Source organism: Schistocerca cancellata, chromosome 2 (genome assembly GCF_023864275.1).
Source record: "Schistocerca cancellata isolate TAMUIC-IGC-003103 chromosome 2, iqSchCanc2.1, whole genome shotgun sequence".
NCBI classification, from domain to species: Eukaryota; Metazoa; Arthropoda; class Insecta; order Orthoptera; family Acrididae; genus Schistocerca; species Schistocerca cancellata.
In genome coordinates this window covers 628501705-628524804 of record NC_064627.1, presented here as the reverse complement: position 1 = coordinate 628524804, position 23100 = coordinate 628501705, and the positions used below count along the sequence as shown (strand labels likewise).

The 23100-nt window shown below is 41.7% G+C and overlaps 1 protein-coding gene across 1 annotated transcript in view; it reads left to right on the top strand.

Moving 5' to 3' along the window:
• LOC126157176 (leucine-rich repeat-containing protein 15-like) overlaps window positions 1–17819 on the top strand; it is a 994052-nt gene extending 976233 nt beyond the window's left edge. Inside the window, exons 9-10 of the mRNA XM_049916358.1 lie at window positions 5632–6178; window positions 14007–17819. Of these exons, the coding sequence (XP_049772315.1) occupies window positions 5632–6178; window positions 14007–14272 (813 nt within the window). The 3' untranslated portion in view covers window positions 14273–17819. The remainder of the gene's footprint in view (window positions 1–5631; window positions 6179–14006) is intronic.
• Window positions 17820–23100: the final 5281 nt, after the last annotated feature.

The following is a 23100-nucleotide window of genomic DNA, read 5'->3' as shown; positions in this document are numbered from 1 at the left end:
CGGGCATGGATGTGGGTGATGTCCTTAGGTTAGTTAGGTTTAAGTAGTTCTAAGTTCTAGAGGACTGATGACCTCAGACGTTAAGTCCCATAGTGCTCAGAGCCATTTTTGAACCACCGTTCGAAAAATGCCGAGAACAATTGTGAAATGGTATCTCCAGTGGGCTTCACAGCTGTTGTGGATGCAGATTGTCGTCTCATTGAGTAACGTTCGTAATCTGGGTCGTAAAGATGGTATGCAATCAACAAATGTTTCCCTCTCATGTGGAAATTAAACTGTGGTGCTTTAAGTGGTTTATTCGTTAATTCTCTGCAGTATCTTCTCCACAAAGTTTCATTCTCCTAGAATCACAGTTTTTCATGGAAGCCCTCTCAAATATCGAAAGTGTAATTATAAGTCGATAAACAGCTAGAGAATACAGGCAACATCCTTAGATATTTGCAACTGGGACGGAGTTGTCATGGCAACAACTTAAATTCGTTCCAATTACCCATTTGAAATCAAGGCATATGGAGACTTTTCTTCAGTCATAAGGCAGATTTTGCAACTGGGAATCGCCTGAAGTGTTGGCAGATATTCTTAAATTGCGAACTTATCTCACTTGCAATTCACTAAGATATTGCGAAAGACATCCTAGCTTTACAATGGTCCTAAGATTCTAACATATCTTCTTGCCCTTTAGTACCAAACAAAAGTATAACACGAGAAGCCCACTGTCGCAAATGATTATTATGGTTTGATTCTTGAAGTACTTTCAGGTCTTTGAGGCATTTCTCTGTACAACAATTTAACTGAATGAATTTATATCTTGATAATAGCAATTACAAGATGTTGTGCAGTCAACTTGTGTAAAATGTGACATTATCTCTACGGTCATTGTGCACATATTTCGACATACGAAGCCGTCTATTTTGGTCTCTTTTTGAGCTACTTACTGGCTTACAGTCGTCCAAGACCACAAACTGTGCGAGCCTGTCCTAAGAACTACCTCAGATCAGCAGTTACAACTCCCATCTTTGCAAAGGTCAGCAGATTCTTGAGGGTGATGGCAACTGTCATCAAGTGAAGGTACAAAACAAAAAGAATAAAAATTAAAAAATTAAAAAACCGAAACAATAATTTGTACAGTATGAGGGAGCAATATAGGTGGATATTCTCGTGCTGAATGACGTTCCGATACACAAAATTAAAGCCTTCTAAACTTAGCGATTTTACTGATCACACGAGGTTTGCGAGGAATGTCCATGTATTTCATGCAACGTACCTCTATGAACAACGACGCAGGGTACCTTATGCGGGAAATTTGTAACAGCCATTCGGTCACTAATTCCTGTAAACTCTTAACCAGCTTATAACGCAGATACCAGCCACTCCCAGTCGAACGGACGATCTGATCATAGCCTGTGGTGTCAGTAACCGATATAATGGAGAGATGTGTTACAAGAACACAAACTTTAGGGCTGTCACCTTCTTTTATTTTGATGGACAGTCTTGTGAGTGGTTTGATGCAGCCCACCACGAATTACTCTTCTGCGTCAACCTCTTCATCTCGGAAAGTAGCAGCGTACGTCCTCAGTTCAGTTAACTACTAGATATATTCCAGTGTTTGCCCCAACAATCTTTACCCACTACAGCTACTCTTGTACAATGAAGGCTATTTTCTGACGCGTTATCACTTGCCCTGTCATCCTGTCCCTTCTTCTTGGCAGTGTTTTCCTTGTGTTCCTTTCTTCGCTAATATTGCGGAGAACCTCCTCAGTTCTTATCAGCGCATCTGATTTTCAACATTCTTCCGTAGCATTACATTCCAAACGTTTCGATTCTCTTCTGTTACGGTCATTATAGGAAATGGGAAACTATTCCTCTACTACTCTTCCGAATTCATTCACTGCTGAAAATTCTTAAAACTACCTCACACAGCATAGCATTATTATCCATTGACCACACTAGAGGCGTATGAAATACCGACGAACCTTTTTGTTTTGTAATATTGTGGGCACTTAAACGAAGAATTCACTGTTATTTCAGCCGAATAAATCTAAGTGTCACTGTGAGGTACACATATTTTCACAAAACGTGCTTGTGTTTTATGTAAAATCTTTGAAAGAATTTTTTACTCGTTAAGAATACTGGGGAATGCAACGCAATCGAATGAAGTCAACTGATGCTGACGCTATTGCAGCATACAATAAGACGGTGAAAGTAATACGCGGGTTTTGTTCTTTAGGCAGTAACATTACTGACGATGGATATAAAGTGCAGACCGACAATAACTAGAAAAACTTATCCATGACTTAACCGATCCATTCTTCTGATCTTGTAGCACGACGTTTCAAAGTCCTCGATCGTCTTATTGTCTGTTATAAACATTTCTCAAAGAGAAACGTTTATAACAAACGCTACAGACAATAAAAGAATCGAGGACTTTGAAACGTGGTGCTACAAGATCAGAAGAATGGATCGGTTAAGCCATGGAGGTGTACTGAATCGAAATGGGGAGAAAGGAGCTTTATGATACAAATTGCCTAAGAAAAGGGGTAAATGGGTAGGAAATACCCTGAGGCAACAAATTATAGTTAGTATGGTTATGGAGGATAATATGGGTGTTAAAAATTACTTTTACAGTAGATAGGTTTCATGTAGACATGAAAAGATTTGCAAAAGGCAAACCAGAATGGAGATCAGCACTGAATCATTCTTCGGATTGGAGCCAGCAGCATTAAGAAATTGTGTTTAGTTTCTATGATATTACAGGTACTAAAATCCCGGATATGCTTTACCCCGCCCAGATCCCCATCGAGTACGACAAACTACGCATGGAATTTTTAAAAATCCCTAAATATAACGTTATGCTCATCCATTTCAGACTCGCTCATTTGGATACTGGCAGCACGATGGCGTCTCCGTGACATGGTGGCTTGGTTGCTTCACATGTTTACACCACACTGAGCCTTCTGGCTGTGAGCATTCCTGATTAAAGGGTAGACACAGTTGGTTCTCTGGTAGCTGTGACGCTACGCTATCTGTTGGCGATCGACATTAAACGTTTATCAGTACATTTGCTATCCACCAGGTGACATATGCCGTCATCGGGTCAAAATCGACATCATCTTTCCAGGTGCACTAATTTTCATTTTCCAGCAGTGTCTTTAACATACTTCACACTATTTGCTCACATATTTCATCTGTATCTCTAGCGAATTTCGCCATGCAGTTTCATTTCAAGCAGCTCAAAGTTTATCAGGTCGTACCTTCTAAATTATGTGACGTACTATTACAAAATTTTACAGGCACATCCAGTAGCCACTGTTATCGAAGTGTGTCATGAATATAATTAGTAGTAAAGAAGTAATAAATTTAAATATGATGGTTGATGTGGCAGGCACCTTGTGGTTTATGACGTCGTATCTGCTGAACCACACGTGAAGTGTGGTAGAAATCGGTCCAATGCTTTAGGAGGACAACATCCACTTTTACGAGAGTCATTCAGTAATTAAAGACACAAACTGGTCTGGAGAAAAAAGCGTGCATTTTCACAAAACAATACTTCTTCTGCTTGTCAACATAATCCCCTGGAACATTTATGCACTTGCTCCAACGGATTACAAGCTTTCTTATTCCGGCTGCAAAGAACTCTTTATCTTGATGTTTGAACCAATTTCCCACAAACTTTTTGACGTCTTCGTTGTCATGGAACCTCTTCCCACGTAATGGCTCCTTCAGTGCGCCAAACAAATGTAAATCACTAGGTGCTAAATCAGGACTGTAAGGGGGATGAGGCAGTACTTCCCAGCCCATTTTGTCGTTCGTTTCACGGGTTAGTTGAACAATATGAGGATGAGCGTCGTCTTGCTGGAAAATCACACCTCTCCTCTGAAATCCACGACGTCTATCTCTCATGGCTGGCTTCACCTTGTTTAAAAGCAGATCTGGATAGTATTGGCTGTTCACTGTATGTTGCTCTTCGAGATAATAATAAAAAGCTGGACTTTCAGCATCTCAAATCACCGTCAACATGACTTAGCCTGCTGATGCTTTGGTTTTGAATTTTTTCTTGACAGGTGAGTTGGTGCGCTTCCATTCCATGTTTTGTCTTTGTGATTCTGGCTCATAAGAGTAAACCTAAGTTTCATCACAAGTTAAAAATTTTGTTGAGGAAAAGCTCACCTTCTCTTTCATAACGTTCCTTTAGCTATGTACACACTTTATACCTTGTTTCCTTGTGTAGCCACATCAACTGCTTTGGGACCCATCTTGCACATGCTTTGCAGTACTTCAGCTCGTTATAGATAATGTTATGAACTGTACCAGTACTAATTTGAAACTTATCAATTATCATTTCCACTGTCACATGGCGGAAAGCACGAATAATGTCATCAATTCGACTCTCCACTGAGGGAGTTGAAAATTCAACTGGTCAGCCAGAGCGGTGTTCGTCAGTCACTGAGCCGCGACCATTTTTGAATTGCTTTACCCACTTGTAAAAATATGCACGATTCATACAACCTTCACCATAAAGTTTAGACTTTCTACAGTATATATTCACTGGTTTCTCGCCTTCAGCAAGTAAAAAACGAATAACAGAACGTTGCTCAAGTAAGGTGGACGTTTCAAGCGGGCTCACCATCTTGTTATGTATTTTTGAGGTTATAAACAGAACAATGTTGTTACATCAGCTGATCAGGGCTCATTCCAGTGACGCCAACTTAAAGCCTTAAAAGTATTTAACTTACCCTACTAACAGTTTCTTCCCCAGACCAATTTGTCTCTTTAGTTATTGAATGACCCTCTGTAAGTAGGCTGTTTAGGTTTTTATGTTGGTAACGTCACGTAGCGCTCTGTATGAAAATCACTGGCTCTGCTGTGTGCAGTCTGTGGCTGTTTGGCATCGTTGGAATATTCGTTGTTGTAGAGTTGGGCAGTTCGATGTGAACAGCGCGTGGCATTGCGCAGTTGGAGGTGAGTCGCCAGCAGTGGTGGATGTGGGCAGAGAGATGGCAGAGTTTTGAGAGCGGACGATCTGGACGTGTGTCCATCAGAAAGAGGAAATTTGTAATACTGGATATCATGAACTGATATATATATATATATATATATATATATATATATATATATATATATATATATATATATGATGAGATTTGTACATTATTAAGGTAAATACATTGTTTGTTCTCTATCAAAATCTTTGATTTGCTAACTATGCCTGTCAGTTGTTAGTGCCTTCAGTAGTTACAATCTTTTATTTAGCTGGCAGTTTTGGCGCTCGCTGTATTCCAGTAGTTGGAGTAACGAAGATTTTTGTGAGTTAAGTGATTCATAAAAGGTATAGATTATTGTTAGGCACGGCCACTCTTTTGTAAGGATTATTGGAAGTCAGATTGCGTTGCGCTAAAAATATTGTGTGACAGTTTAGGGATGATCAGAATAAGTAAAGAGGGAAATGTCTGAGTACGTTCAGTTCTGCTCAGCTGTTTGAAAATAAAATAACGCAAGTGGTTTATCAGCACAGAAATCATTAATTTTTCTAAGGGGATGTTTTACATCTTATTATACGTATAGATTTTGTACGTGTATGTAAACTGTTAGTGTGATAATATTGGTTAAGAGCACCGCGCGTACCGGTTGCAGGAGCTGCCGAACCTGCAGAACCTGTCGATCGCGCACCTGCAGCTGCAGTCGGTGCCCGCGGTGGTAGGCGCGCTGGCGCAGCTGCGGCGCCTGAACGCCTCGGGCAACCGGCTGACGCAGCTGCCGGCGCCGCCGCCGCTGCCCGCGGCGCTGCTGGAGCTGGACGTGTCGCACAACCTGCTGCGGGGCGTGCACGAGGGCGCGGTGGCGCGGCTGCTGCAGCTGCGCAGGCTGCGCGCCCACGGCAACCCCTGGGTGTGCGACGCGTGCCACGCGCCCGCGCTGCTGCGCCTGCAGGCGCCGGCCGACGGCCCGCTGGCGGAGGGGGGCGCGGGCCAGTGCGCCGCCCCCGCCGCCCTGCGCGGCCGCCGCCTGCCCGAGGTGGCGCGCCTCCACGCGCTGCCGCCCTGCGCCGCCGACGCCGACTACGACGGCGGCGGCGCCCCCGACGTGACCGGCGCGGGCTCCGCCGGCGTGCTGCTCGGCGACGAGTCGCGGCTCGGCTTCATCGCCGTCGGCGGCGCCGTGCTGCTGCTGCTCCTCACGGGTACGTCGCTGCCCTCACTTACCAGTCCCCACTCCAACGAAAGATATATACAAATGTCTTTATCAGTGGTACACACTAAGTAGAGCGTGGGAGAGGGCGTTGGATGTTGTGGTTGTTGTGGTCTTCATCCTGAGACTGGTTTGATGCAGCTCTCCATGCTACTCTATCCTGTGCAAGCGTCTTCATCTCCCAGTACCTACTACAACCTACATCCTTCTGTATCTGTTTGGTGTATTCATCTCTTGCTCTCCCTCTACGATTTTTACCCTCCACGCTGCCCTCCAATACTAAATTGGTGATCCCTTGATGCCTCAGAACATGTCCTACCAACCGATCCGTTCTTCTAGTCAAGTTGGGCCACAAATTTCTCTTCTCTCCAATCCTGTTCAATACCTCCTCATAAGTTATTTGATCTACCCATCTAATCTTCAGCATTCTTCTGTATCACCACATTTAGAAAGCTTCTATTCTCTTCTTGTCCAAACTATTTATCGTCCATCTTCCACTTCCATACATAGCTACACTCCATACATATACTTTTAGAAATGACTTCCTGACACTTAAATCTATACTCGATGTTATCAAATTTCTCTTCTCCAGAAACGCTTTCCTTGCCATTGTCAGTCTACATTTTATAACCTCTCTACTTCGACCATCATCAGTTATTTTGCTCCCCAAATAGCAAAACTCCTTTACTACTTTAAGTGTCTCTTTTCCTAACCTAATTCCCGCAGCATCACCCGACTTAATTTGACTACATTCCATTATCCTCGTTTTGCTTTTGTTGATGTTCATCTTATACCCTCCTTTCAAGACACTATCCATTCCATTCAACTGCTCTTCCAAGTCCTTTGCTGTCTCTGACAGAATTACAATGTCATCGGTGAACCTCAAAGTTTTTATTTCTTCTCCATCGATTTTAATAACTACACCAAATTTTTTCTTTTGTTTCCTGTATTGCTTGTTCAATATGCAGATTGAATAACATCAGGGAGAGGCTACAACCCTGTCTCACTCCCTTCCAAACAACTGCTTACCTTTCATGTCCCTCGACTCTTATAACTGCCATCTGTTTTCTGTACAAATTGTAAATAGCCTTTCGCTCCCTGTATTTTACCCCTGCCACCTTTAGAATTTGAAAGATAGTATTTCAGTCAATATTGTCAAAACCTTTCTCTAAGTCTACAAATGCTAGAAACGTAGGTTTGCCTTTCCTTAATCTTTCTTCTAAGATAAGTCGTAGGGTCAATATTGCCTCACGTGTTCCAATATTTCTACGGAATCCAAACTGATCTTCCCCGAGGTCGGCTTCTACCAGTTTTTCTAGGGCTTTGGATGTGGAAAGAAAACAAAGACGAATGCTAGACACTTGTCGCGATGTGAGACCGTGAGTTCCAAGCGTAAATCCATCACAGGTCCCGCTGCTGCTAGCTGCACAACTCCTCTTCCAGGCATGCGTCCCTTCGGCCATCTATGACTGGTGCCAGGTGCTGCATTCGTGCACAAATAAGCGGTAAACAGTGGCAGCCCCTGCAGTTTTACCACTGACAATGGCGGCGGAGACTGCCATAGAAGCCTCGACTGTTCTATTTGAAATGACGCGTCTTGTAATCCCAGAAGATTTTAGTGTCCTGAAATCAGCGCTTCACAAATACTCGTTTATGACGGGATACATTGTCATGCTGATACAAATAGCTATCGTTTCTGAAACTCTCCTCTATAGTACGCAATACATAATGTTATAAATGTGTTAATGTACTTCCACATTCAGCGGTTTTTAAGCGCACTTGGGGACCGCACCCTAACTGGAAGGAACTACCGAACGAGGTGGTGCAGTGGTTAGCACACTGGACTCTCAATCGGGAAGACGACGGTTCAATCCCGCGTCCGACCATCCTGAGTTAGGTTTTCGGTGATTTCCGTAAATTGCTCCAGGCAAATGCCGGGACGGTTCCTTTGAAAGGGCACTGCCGACTTCCTTCCCCGTCCTTCCCTAATCCGATGAGACCGATGACCTCTCTGTCTTGTCTCCTCCCCCAAACAACACAACATACAAGAAACCCCTGTATAGTAACACCACTTTCTCTGTACATGACTGACGGTACACATTGGCAGGTAAAATTCTGCAGGAATTAGCTAAACGCTACCCCTTCTATCACACTGCAACTGTGCACAGCTTCATTACTCTCATTCCACTCCGAATGACTAGTTTCCAGTAATCCACTGCCCAGTGGCATCACTCTTTACACCACACGAAGTTTTGATTCTACTTTTGTGGGCAGCCACAGTTATATTAAACATTTTGTAAGATATAGTCGCCACTTGACTGTATAACAGGCTTTGCTCCACAATCAACATTTCAGTCTTAGGCCAGTATCATGTGTTACAGGTAGTAAAAGGCATTAGACAAGTCATTGTCAATTTTTTCCCTTACTCTAATGCCATGCCCCTGCCTCATAAGGGCAGGGGAAGGATGGCATCAGCACAGTCCGCCACCCTTCTGCCGAGTAGCTTTACAAACATATAAAAAGGGGGAACTCATACATAAAAGGGCGAAAAAAAGGAGGGATATATAAACACGGAAATGGAGATAATGGAAGTTCAAATATACGCTAACATGGAGACATGCACTGGGGGACAGTTAAAAAGTCAACATAAAGTCAAAAAAACACACCTGGCAATTAGTGGCGCACTTAAAATACACTGGAGTCAAATACAAGTTAATTGTCGGCCACGGTATAAAAATCATACATAGCGATACACTTAAAAAACCACTGGAAACGACAGGGCATTCACGAAGAACAACAACTGCTGGTAGGGACCTGCTGAGGTACTGCAGTCTGGAAAGGTAGGAAAAAAGAGGGGTGGAAGGAGCGGTTGGGAGGATGGAGGGGGGGGGAGCGGTAGAAAGAGGAAGAAGGGGGGGGGGCTCACCAAAAGGCAGGAGAAGGGCAGGGCTGGAGATGAAGATGGAAGACGAAGCAGGATGGAACACAGAGACACAGAAGGGGGCCGTGGAAAGGGGAGGGCATGTAGGAGGTGGAAAAGCGCTCAGGGGAAGGGAAGGGGAGGGGAGAGGGAGGACTGAGGAGTAGGGGGAGAAGGTGGGTTTAGCGTTGGTAGGAGGGTTCAATGTTAGTCAAAGCTTATCATCCAGGAGGGGTAGGTGCTTGAAGTTGAGTTTGGGAAAGGAGGTGGAGGGTGTGGGGATCGCGAGAGGGTGGGACATAATGGTAAAGGTGAGGCAATGGGCTAGGGTGGAAGGGATGGGGGACACCGGGGGATAGTGGGATCGATGTATGGGGTGTGGAAATGTTCAAGAAAAAGAAGAAAGTGGGGGAAGGGGAAGAGGTCGTAGAGGATGTGCATGTTGGACGAAAGGTGGATACGGAAGGTGAGGTGGAGTGCATGGCGTTCCAGGTTTTGGAGGGCATTATAGAATATGGGAGGGGCGGAAATCCAAGCAACACTGGCATAACAAAGGACGGGGCGGATCAAGCATTTGTAGGTGTGAAGGATGGTGGAAGGATGCAGTCCCCATTTCCGGTCGGACAGGGGTTTCCAGAGGTGGAGTCTTGTGGGCCTTGTGTTGGGTAGTGAGGAGATTGGGGTTCCAGGTGAGGTGGCGCTCAAGAATGAGGGCAGTGTATTTTGGGGCAGGAGTGAGGTGGATAGGACGTCCATAAATGGTTAGGTAGAAATCATGGAGACTGAAGGAGCAGGTGGTGTAGCCTATGATGATTGCCTGGGTTTTGAATGGGTTGGTAGAACATGTATCTACAATTATATAAACAAATTTTGTCAAGAGTAACTGCGAGAACGTTTTTGTAATAGCTAATTTACTGGCAATCAGCATGACTTCTTTACCACAAACATATCAAGTGAAGAAGTCATGCTAATTGTCAGCATTGTTCTCGCATTTATTTTTGACAAAATTGGTTTACATAACCGAAGATACATGTTTCGACTTGTGTCCTATTCAAGTCTAAAGATTGTAAATTCTTGTAACAGCTGATAATAGAGAATAAACCGGTTTTATAGTCAAATGGCGGTTATATGTTTCAAAAACTGTCTCAAATATTGCTTACCATTAATTACAGATATGTGTGGCATAAGAAGAGCTACTCGACTGATTCTTTTTAAGTCCTTAAATATTGTCGTTGTTCTAGGACGACTGCTGATAGCTCTTTCGAACTCCCAACTAATGCCTTTCACTGATTTCATAAGACTTCTTACAACATCCCTTTGAAATGACCGAGGTGGTTGTTCTTTCGAGGTTCCAATTCAGATTCACATCATTAACAGTCGACTGGGCCAGCTTTAGGAGCTTTGAGACGCCCCTGATGGATCTGTTTCTCAGGTGATATCCACTGACTAGTCCACACTGGAAGTCACCGAACTCTCTTTGCCGACCATTTCTCCCTTCCTCCTCTTATAGACGCAGTTCCGCCTCACTTGACATCTAGTAGCCAAATCGGCATTACGTAGAGCTCACCGGATACTTCTGATGACATGGCGTACAGACGCTAATCATCAAGTATATTGACGATGGCGGAAAAATTCCCTTTTACGGTGTGACGGCACGATGCATATTTCGTTGACATGTTTTATAACTTTTCATGATGTGGGTTGTGCATATACGTCATAACGAAGCTGTGGATGGACTATTATCACTCATCTGAAGATGGCAGTAATATGTTGAAACTGGTAAAGCGAATGCTTTTAGTAATTACGTGATCTTAACATAATAAATTGACATTCTCATTGCTTCTATCAGACTGGATTTACTTACAACATTTTCCCAGTTCCGTCTCTTATGAGTCATCGTCAGAATTTAAAAAACTCAGAAGAGGTGAAACTCAGAATTGCTATTAAATACCGGAAACTGAAGGGTTAAACCTAAAGAGAAATATTAAAAATGTATCCTGCATCTCCTTATAAGAGTAACACGTCAAACAGTCGTTTTGTGTCTATCTCGGTCTTTTGATGTCAACTGCCGTTCGTGCTCAAGAGAGACAAAGAATCCATGTTTGAAGCGGTCACATGAGCATGTTTGGCTTAAATAGAACGTAATTTTTTGTATCTAGAAGTATGTTAAATGACAGTTTAGGGTATTTGAAGAAACTAAGGCAAATGATTAGTGGCGCTACAGGGTGGGTTCACTGGTCAGGTAAAACAACCGAATGCTTTTGTTAACTACTGTAATTAGGGTAGATATAGATTTACAGAAACCAGGGAAACTTGGTATAAGTAAAAGTGTTAATGTTAAAATAAAAGATATATTTATTTTGCCATGAAAGGACCATAAAACGTAGAATAAGTGTGTCTGCAATAGTCGTGTGTTTTTTTACTTATGTTTCGTTCCTCTGATTTTTGTAACTTTGCTTGCATTGTAATTACAAAAGTAAACAGATATGTAGGTTTCGTTTTATCCGACTAATGGACCGCGCTGTGAAGCTAATAGATTTTTCTTTTTTATTACGGCTGAGTATATTTAGAACAATTACAAGTAATAATTACATCGTAGTTTTCTAATCACAGGTTTGTTACTCAGTTCTATTTTCTGGAAGTGTTTATATAATATGCTCAAGCTATCTTCGCCAGCTATTCCATTTTAGGAACGATGGATGAGCAGGCACGGCAGCTGATGTCATGTGACAAGGATGGCTACTAGGTGACTGTTCGATAGGTTTCATTTGTAACAGTATACTGTGTATATTTTTATTTTTCTCTTTATCTTTCACTTTCTTGAGCTGTAATGTTTAGCAGCAAAGTTCAGTGTTATTCATTCTGTACATTTTAGTTAAGATGATGACTCTTAAGAGTGGAATAAAAAAATATTTTCAAAAATATGTAGCTTGCTCCAATTTGATAATGTCCAATTTCGCTATAAAAAGCTGAATCTCTGGGTATGTATTAGTCCATAGTGTCTCTCTGACCATCTCCTCTTTCCTCCTCTCACGGTCCATCTCCTCCACCCTCCACTCCATGACCGTCTGCTCCTATCTCCCTCTCTCTCCATCTCCTCCTCCGCCCCTCTGCTCATCTACTCTTCCCTTCTTTGTCCATCAGCTCCTTCTCCCTCTTTCCATCGTCTCCTTCACCCTCTATTTCCTCCTCTTCCCTATCTTTGTCTATCTGCTCCTCACCATAAAGTCATCTCCTGCTCCCTGTATTGCTGTCCATCTCCTCCTTCCCCCTTCGGATATTGTTCTCCTCCTCCCTCCTTTCTCTGTCCTTGTCCTCCTCTCCCCTCTGTCTGCCCATCTCCTTCTCTTTCTCTGTCCTTTAACTCTTGCTCCTCTCTCTTACAACTCTTCCTCACATCCCTCTCTTCCCACAGCTTCCTCTTCTTGTCTCTGTCCATCTGCTCCTCTTTCCCTACCAATCTCCTCATCTCCCCCCTCTCTGTCCATCTCCTCCCCTTTCCCTGTCCATATCCCCCTCCCTGCCTTTCTCACCATCTCGTCCTCATTCCTATTTGTGCTAATCTCCTCCTTCCCCTTCTCTGTCTATTTCCACCTCCGCCTTTATTTCTCCAAATTATCACCGCCACCTCAACAGAAAGTTCCTGGTTCTTACGGTGACAGTGAGATAGTAAGTAATATGTGTACCAAATCTGATTTAAATCGATCCAGGGTTTTAAGAAGGCCATTTTACCCATGACTTTTCCCACGTGCGCACGTGTCCCATACATTTTACATACACCTAATGTACTCTATAAACGTATTTCACCTGTATCTCCACCAGTGTCGCCATGGAGTGTCGTTTTCGTGCGGTGAATGTTTATGACCTCATATCTTCAAATGGTTCAAATGGCTCTGAGCACTATGGGACTTAACTTCTGGCGGCCGGAGTGGCCGTGCGGTTCTAGGCGCTGGAGCCGAGCGACCGCTACGGTCGCACGTTCGAATCCTGCCTCGGGCATGGATGTGTGTGATGTCCTTAGGTTAGTTAGGTTTAATTAGTTCTAAGTTGTAGGCGACTGATGACCTCAGAAGTTAAGTCGCATAGTGCTCAGAGCCATTTGAACCAAACTTAACTTCTGTGGTGATCAGTCCCCTTGAACTTAGAACTACTTAAACCTAACTAACTTAAGGACATCACACACATCCATGCCCGAGGCAGGATTCGAAACTGCGACCGTAGCGGCCATGTGGTTCCAGAGTGAAGCGCCTAGAACCGCTTGGCCCCTCCTACCTCATATGTCCTGAACCATGAATCATACAGTGACATATTTTGAGGTAGATCCAGCGATATATGTCGATACCGTCTGCTAATTGTGTTGTGGGGACAATTAGTAGTAAACAAGTAATAAATTAAAACCTCCTACTTAATGCGGCAGTTTTTCTGCATAAACAGCGGAAAAGTACTTAGTGATAAGCTTTCATCAGTTCGTGGAAGGTGTCAAACAAAAAAGTTTTCTAAGCATTTGAAATTTTGTCTAAGGGTTGTTGCATGTCACTAAGTTCTCACATCTCACATACTGCTTCAGTAAAATATGAGTATTTGCGCATCGTGAGCTACACCGCTTTTTCATCCCTTTCGCTTTGATAGGTAAGCGGTTCCTAGTCCCACAGCGATTCTTTCCAGACAGTAATAGCTGCACCAAGTTTGGTTGAAACGGTCCAGTGGTTTCGGAGGATATGTGAATTACAGAGACATACATGGATACTTGCATACGTACAATCTTACATCCTTTCTTGTAATATGTACGTATCATTTGAATTACATGTAAGCCCCTGGTTTTCCTGCTACAGAGCTCGACCGCTCCACGTCGTCGTCTGGACGTTAAACACTTATTTTCCCTTTTTCTGGCCTGTCGCAGGAGCTGTGCTGCTGGCGGGCCTGGCGTACACACGTCACCACGCGGCCCACTACTACACGCGCGAGGAGCGGCGCGCGGCGGCAGCGGCGGCCGCCGGCATCACCGACGCCGACGACGTCTTCGAGAACCCGGCGGCGCTGCACTCCAACGGCGACGTCAAGTGCGCCCTGGTCGCCGCAGAGAAGCCGCTCGCCTCGGTCGCGACCATCAGTAAGGAAGCCGCCGCCGCAGCCGCAGCGGCCGGCATGCGCAACGGCACCGCCTGAGCGGTGCGCTTCAGCGACGTCCTGGAGACGCGCTGCTAGGCGGCCGCGCGAACAGTGCGTCCTGGCGCGGTCGCCACGCACAGTGGTCAGTGTTCTGTGCCCATAAACAATGTGCCTCTCACGAAGATCGTGGACTAAGCGCCATGCCACACACACTACGTATCTACTGGCTGGCGCTACGTCCGGTGAAGTGAAATAAGTGGTCGTAGTGCTCGTCACCACTCGTACCTGTGGAATGCAGCTGCTTTCCCCAGTGAAGTGCTAAAACCATAGCGGTTCTGCGTCATATCTCGTGTGAATATTCGATCAGGTACCAGACTGATGATGCTTATAATAAAACCACTGAAAAGCACTGTACGCAGACTGTTCGAATAGGTATATACAATACTTAGTCCGTATCAAAATGACATATTAAAACTCACCAACCATAGAAGGAACGGATAATGAGGTGTCAGAGAAGAAATACCATCGTTACAACTAAACGAAAACAGTAGCTATTGTGCGATGGAGATGGTGTGTGTCTGATGCCCGAAACGCGTCTGTACCATAAGCTACTTTGTTGATGTTAATTCTCAAATCTTAGCAAATTTTTGCAAGGTAAGGTAGATGTTTCGTTTCTGTGCAACAATGCAGTGTTGGGCCAAAATAATTGAAATATTCGCAACATAGTCACTTTTTTAGATAAAATCTATTCTGTATAGTAGCTGATTCATTTGAACAACACTTAGATGTATTTCTATCAGTACTGAGTCTATTCTACTACAAATTAATCAAACTTTTTGGACGACATGCACCAACTAATACCGGTGATGGCTGTTCCATTCTGAGTGTTTTTTATTTGAAGATACGTTTCTACTGCACGAACTGACCAACTGTAGTACGTTAGAGAAACATCTACGGGCTCTCCAAAGCTCATGACATCACTACAGGAAATATAGTAACTATAGTACCTATATGTAAAGAGAGTTCTAATTACACTGGTCTCTTGCGGGCAGTTTAATAGTTCAACTCCTCTTTGGGTCCACTAAATCACTATCTAACTTGGAAAATACTTTGTCACACCTCTGCGGGTCCAGCATCTCAAGTGCGTAGCGGAGAGCGTTTGCGTTAACAACTGCAGATGGATACGAACTGATAGGAGATACATTTAGTCGTTTGTACACTTTTGTTTAGTATCGCATCAAAATACACTGTCAGTTACAATGCTGAAATAACGACTATCTGAAACTCTTATCTATATCCATTCACCAAAGGAAGCAAGTTCCGCAGTATCATGGGTGAACCTGAACAGATCTTAGAAGAGATGTAATTCGAGTCAGCCTGCGCCATGATAAAGTGTGAATCGTTTATTATAAAACTGCTGCCGAGAAACAGCTGTTCGGACTGGATCGCCAAACTATCATATAGTGTCAGCTTGCCACATTCAATCAGCTAGCACACATATCGTGTAATGTAATTTCAATCCTCCCAATTAATTATAAATAACACACATTTGCTACAGGATCCTGTATTAATGGGTTTTCAGGTTTCAGGTATTTGCTTTAAATCAGTGTATTTCTTCTCTTTTAACATAAGTACGATTTCTCTCAATTAATATTGAGTTTTTAAATTTTATGACCAGGGGAGGCTTTGGACTGAACCCTTTTGAGGGGACAAAAATAGGAGGCTTTGGACTGAACTCTTTTCAGGGGACAAAAATATTTCTGTTCTATATCAATATAAAAAATTGATTGCACTTCACTTTTTTTCAGTATTGTTATTTGATATCCGTAACCAACATCGCTAATTTTCTAGACAAGCATACAGTTTTTGTGGTATCCGTAACCAACATCGCTAATTTTCTAGACAAGCATACAGTTTCTGTGATAAGCAGAACCTCTTGGATTTTACAGTAGCAGTTTTACTACTTCCAGACTATCAAACTGTTCATGGTAGCACCTGTCATCTGTTGGCCTCAAACGGCAATTTGTCTTTCGTAAGTAACAGTTTAATGCCTGTCTACCAAATAACAATCTGCATTGCCTAGATAATGAAACTTTATTGTTCAATGTTTCCCTAATAATAATTGTGGATAGATATTAAGCTCTTTTTCTGTGATGGAGTTTCAGATCATGCCGATGTTTGGCATGAGATAAATAATGGTTACATTTGATCTAATGATATCCATAATTAGTTTCACCCTTAAGCTACTGTTCTGAAAACTGTTCATTCTTTGGTAGTTAAACTCGAATCAAATGCTTGCAGGGCTCCTTACTGGTACTGGCTTAGGAGAAATTTGTGGCAGGATGAAACACTAACCTAACTAGCAATATAAAAGACATACAGGAAGAATTTTAGTTACCAGAGTAATGGAACAGTGCTGAAGTGTTGGAAGTCAAGAACAATAACCACTTTTATGGATTTGATTGTGAAGAAACATGAACGAGCGCAGCGAAAGAACGTAGTTTACCTTGAACAGACATGTTTATAACAAATCAGAAAATGATGAATTTTCAAGTATTTTCTTCATGAAATGTGTACTGAAAGCGTAGAGCAGGAGGTGAAGTTTTATTACTTGTTGTTCGTTGAGCATAAATTTATCTTTGTATGAATGATATCACTGTCATATAACCAGTACAAGACTATCCATTCGCAAAGGAAGTGAACTCTTTCGATGATTACATTTTTGGGCTTGCATGATTTGAGGGAGTAAGTAGTTACAGACTGTGTGTAAGTCGGTATACTACAATTTATATATATTTTTGTAAAAACTGTTTTGTAACACAAATGAAGAAACGACTGTAAACAAAAGTGTAATATCATTATTAAATATTTTGCAAATATTCATAACTATTAAATCATGAAACATTTTAAAACGTTATTGGGAATTTTTGTGTAGTTTATTGAGGCACTTGGAGCCACCAGGGTGAATTTTCGGCATTCTTGTTGTGATTAACTCTAAAATAGTTATCAAGAGTTATGTGCTTATTTTTAATTAGAAATCAGTAATTTTGTACCAAATTAATATCAGAACTATGAGCACTCTACATAAGATAGTGTCCCTAACCCTCTTGGCACTCATGAAAGAAATATGACCACATATTTTGCAACCCCAAGAAAAGCATGATATTTCCTAAAGAAGATATAAGTTACAGATGAATTCTATATACAGTCACAGTGATGAAATATATTTTAAACTAATGTAGTGTGCAACAGTGAAGATATTATTTTACTACCAAATAGATGTAAGTATGTAAATATGTGTGTGTGTGTATTTATTATTAGTAAGTCCTGAAAAGAAATATTTTATTACTCGAAAATGCCATGTGTTTAACGTTCTTTTGATCTTATTAAAATTGTTAAGAAATTCATATTTTATGACCATGAACCAATTTGTTGGAAAATCATCTAAATCGTTTAACATTGAAAACTGATTGTCAGAACTCTCACTGTGATTTTTGTTTGGAAATAAAAATACACTGGAGCATCACTAAAGTATTGTGTACTAGCTTCTTGTTCACACATGACGAAGACATTCATTTCATCAACATAAGCGAATGAGCGAATTATGTAAGATATGCTGTTGGAACAACGGACTGTCAAGGATTTATTTCGTACATGTATGTAGTGTGACTAGAACATTTTTAAATTTGGTAGGATGAAGTGTGCTACCTGCAGCGATGTGATGTACAGTCGTGCTCAAAAGTATCCGAACGACCTGAATTGCATTTCGTCTGATTCACATGCAACCCGCATAACGCAGCTGTCTAGCAGGTCCTCTAATCGCTCCTTTGTACAGTCGTTTGACTATTGAAAATGGCTCCATCAAGTCATGACTAGAAAACTCTGCTGTGTATCGCAATAACTCAAGATGTAAAGTAATACCACGATACTACAAATATCAGGGAACACCTTATCACAGATAAGACTGTCCTTAAGGCTTGTAAGCTCACATTTATTGCAATAAATAACATACCTGAAATGTTACTACTCTCATTATTTCGTCAGATAGGTAATGCACGTAGTAAGTTCGTTGTATTCATAATTTCCTCTTCAAAGTAACATACCGTACTTGTTATTTAACACAAAATGACATTAAAAATTTAACTTATTCACAAGTAGCTAGTTGAGAATATGTATGAACTTCAAATGACATGACGAACCGTCTCGTTCTGTATATGGATTCAAACCCAGGTCATGCAGACTAAGATTTCGTGACTGACGGAAACTAACAGACATTCCTGACTAGGCATACAGAGAGTGATATACCTCGATTTTAGACAGTATCAGTTAGCAAATATCAACGTTAAATTACATAACGTAAACATTTTTAACGGACGCGAATTATTACCCAGCATCTATTGTCCCTGTTAACGAACTACGAGAGATGTTACATATTGCTTCTTCACAAGTAACTTACTTGAAATGCCGAAATGCCGTCAGGTAAAACTTTGTGTTGGACAGGGATTCTAACCCAGAACCTAATCGGATTGTTATCGAAGCACAATCAACTGTGACATATCGGATATTCTCGGCAGCAGCTAGTTGTTTAACTAAAACGACGAGACGAAACATTAACTTTTCCTCCCCAAGACTCCAACCCGGAACCTATCGCTATTATATTCTACAGAAAACAAACGTTAAATATGGATTTATTACATCAGGAGCGACATGGGAGCATGTTTGAATTAGAAATAATATGATGAAGAATTCAGTGCTGACTGGGAATCAAACCCCACACATACCGTTGTTGATTACACACAAAGAGACGTCAGGTACCGAAATTTTCTCCACCAGCAGCTCGGAATAACATCCTTCAACTTACAGTGATCTCTCAAATAGATCTGTGTCTCACTGGGAGTCAAAAACGTCCCATATCGTTAGTGTTGACAACGAATGAAAATGCATTAAAAATCAAAAATATTATCCACCCCAGATAGGTGTTCTCATGCTGGAGCTTGATAATACATAATGAAACCTTTGGTGCCGGGCCAGCATTCGCACCCATTCAAGCACAATATGTGGAAATGTTGAGGAATCTGCAGATTTGAACAAACAACAAATTGCTGTCTAGCCGTATTGTCATGAAGGGATCAAATTCCACGTTAAGGGCGGTCTGAGTTGCATTCCAAGTTCAGAACCAGTTTTATCGACATACAGAAGCTCAAATAAAAAACGGAATAAGGGTCCTGTGACCCTACATAGCGTTTGTTTCATCAGTAGAAATAAATAACTAGTATAAGAAAGGTATAAGTATATAAAAGGTGATAGAGTTCCCACATTTCGCCCCTCCTGACTTCATTGTGGTTCAACCTAACGTATACCTGGTAGAGAAGGAATATCATGTTTAATATGAATTTCAGACCACAATGCCATTATACCTTCTTCATGTGGCGTAGCCAGAAGAGATTAAAAAACGTCTCTCCCTATTAAAAAACCATCGGCAGAAGGTGGACTCGAAACCCAACCCATCATCACAGGATCCTATCATCAATCCAACAGACCACCAAAACCTCTGCTATTCGACTAATTTTTCTATCATAACACCGTTTCGCCACACTCGATGAGAATTCCGACACACAGGCTCTCTGAAGTGGTTTGCAGCATGTTCAGGACATTCATTTACTCTATTTTGCAATCACCGAAATAAAATCAGGTAAGTGCCACCTACACAGAACTGCCAACAGCGTAGGATGCAGAAATTTAAATAGGAAGTGTTTCCTTCCATTTGAGCTACGCTATTGCGCTATATGTTTGTTGAAAACGTCCTGCAGTGCAAAAGAAAAGCTGTAACTGTCTGTCTCCTAGAAGTCTAGATCCGGTCATATGCATTATCTCACAGCACTGTGGAACGCGGAAATTCTGGAGGAACTGTTGTTGACTTCTGGAGATGCTGCAGCTGGATGACACGTAGTAGCATCACGGAAACTGTCGCGCATCGTAGATAAGACGTCGCGAGTTCTATTACATTCACTGCTACTTTTCTAACAAAACAATTCTGCTGTCTGCTGAAGTACAAATTTAATGGAACTTTGAACATAATTCCCTTCATTTGTCAACCCAAAATAGCCACATGTGGAAAAAGGGCTAATTTCTGCGACTTTTGTTCTTTTCAGGTTTAATAGACGACCAGGCAGCAGATGCATCTCGAAGATTTTGTTTTATGTATGGAGAGAACGCATCGTGCCAAAATAGTCAGAAAAGTATTTTGTACATTATCTGTCTTCTGGTAGTGGCCTTCTTATTCTTCTTCAAACCTTGTTTGACAGCTTTAACTCAGAACAAGTTTTCTACATGCATGTTATCAATAAACTGCATGTGCATTGTCAGACTGTTATAGATAACGTCACATAATTCGCATATATCGTTGATGTTCTCTCATGTTTAGTATTGTTTTAACAACACTAAAAGAAACCTTACGAAAATTGTGCACTGTATTATAAGAGATGAAGTAAAACTATCCACCATAACCTTACGACGAAAGTCTGTTTTGATAAAACTGAGTATCTGTACACGAGCATGCCTCTATCGGTACGAATTAGTAAAATACTACTCACTTAGATTTCGATTGGGTCTGTGTTTAATTGGTATGCTGTGTCATACTCAACAGGTATGCAAATGTGACAATTCATTAATAAAGTTATGTATTCCTAGCAACCCAAAATTTGCTTGTCAGCAGCGGAAAGAGGCGTTACCTGTTGTGCAGCGTTGTAAGTTTTTCACCATTGCACTATGAGCTAAAAGTATTTTCTTGCGATTTCCTATCGATGTTTGATCTGACTGCTTGTAGCTCTTTCACAGAAGGGATAAAAGAGTTGCATTCAGGGAGACTGGAACCGCGAACCATAACAGACGCCTTTTCACAGGTAAGCACGTCACCACAGAGCTAGAGCCTCTTACGAGGATAATAGTGGCTAGAACTCGTAAAGCGCTGTTTAAAGGACGAGATTAGTTGCGATTTCCACATGCTACGACTTTCCTGGGCTGAAAACCATAAATTTACAATATTTTGTTACACCTCAAGCGATAATAACTTAGATAATTTAATGGAAATGACTGGAAAAATCAAGTGAACTTTGAGGCTTAATTCCGTGCACACCAGGAAGTAATCGTCGATCACAGAGTTGCCAAATATACCTTGCCTTGTTGCCAAATCTCACTTATAGTACTAGCAGGAAGAAGACGAACCAATGTGATCCTACAGCGGGCTGGGAAGTGACCATAGTGGCCTCTCAAAGACGCGGCTGCTACGGTCTGGAACACGTAATGCGTGTGATTCGCGTTTCTGTAACTAGGTTTAGGGACTGCAGCGTAGTTGCTAATAATACTCAGAACTGACTGTAAACTTAGCATCATAAATCAGTAACTCTCATATTTGTTTCACAACTGTAGTCAAAACTCAGATATTCATTCACGGACGTTTTCGTGCCTCGCTGATAGTCGAGCACACCAAACAAACAAAAATATAAAAATAATGTGTGTGTGTGTGTGTGTGTGTGTGAGAGAGAGAGAGAGAGAGAGAGAGAGAGAGAGAGAGAGAAAGAGAGAGAGAGAGAGATAGATAAAAGAAAGAGAGAGAGGGTAGAAAATTATTGTAAAGAAATTGAATACTGGGAGGAAAGAAATCATTCATAAAAATGACACGTTCCGCATCATTATGAAAAGTCGTATTCATGATCTATGGAATAATTATTAATCTAATCTAATCATATCATACTGCTGATTAGCCGTGAAGAGTCATGAATTATCCAAATTTTCGCCAATATCAGTAACCAAATCTAAACTTGAAAATCAAAGACGACAGTTTTTGTAATAAACCGGGACTCCTATCAAGACCCTTTCGTCCCTGTTAACTAATATGTCTGATATACCTCCATTCAGAAGTAACAGAGTGTGTATGCATTTAATGATGAAGTGCATGATGTGAAATTCTGTGACGGAGGTACGAACCCAACACGTAATCGGATTGTTAACTAAGTAAAATCAAATGTCACGTATCGGTTTCTCATACCAGCTGCTAAGTGTTTGAATCTAAAATAACGATACAAATTTTTGTACCTGAGCGACAATCGAGCCGATTTCCTACCGTTCTTCTTTAACGTCCACGATTATAGCTTAAGTGTCAATTACTTACTCACCGACAGTAACATGTGTGCGTGTTTGACCAGAAATTGTTGGCAACACACGAACAGACATTAAAAATACACGTTGTTTTTCACTAACAGGCTGGTGTGCTCGTGATAGGGCTTGAAATGAAATTATGAATATTTTTGTACTTGATCAGTTATCACCCACATACTTATCTTTGGGGGAGACCTAGAGAAAATTGCAGTCTTGGAAAAAGGAACGAAATGATTGAACTATACTGTTCCGAGGGATTCAGATCCTCGAAAGAGGAGATACGAATTCAAATCACAGTCCAGCACCAAGTTTTTCAACGTCTCTATTTCAATCAAGTAGAAGTAAAATAAGAGCCCTGTTCCTTTAAATGTAATGTAAGTGAGTTTACTGGCGATAGTATTTCTGTTTACAGTGACCTCCGCCTGTGTCATTTTCCAAAGCAAACCGGCTCTGTCCAGTTGGGAATGAAGCAAAGTGATGTTTAATGCGGATTCTGGATTATAACGTCTTTCTCTTGAGGTTACCAGAGGTAAAGCAAATCTGTTTGTGCCCCTTAAAAGTAAATGCCTGATCGACGCATTACACCTATGATAGTTCGTGCCACCAGACCATTGTGACCACATTTCCCAGCCTCACGAGTGTGCTGTAACGGATTGTGTGCTTAGCTTACAAAATAAGTCACGGTGGAAAAGATACGAGTCTATTAAATGGTTAAGTGGAAGCAAGCT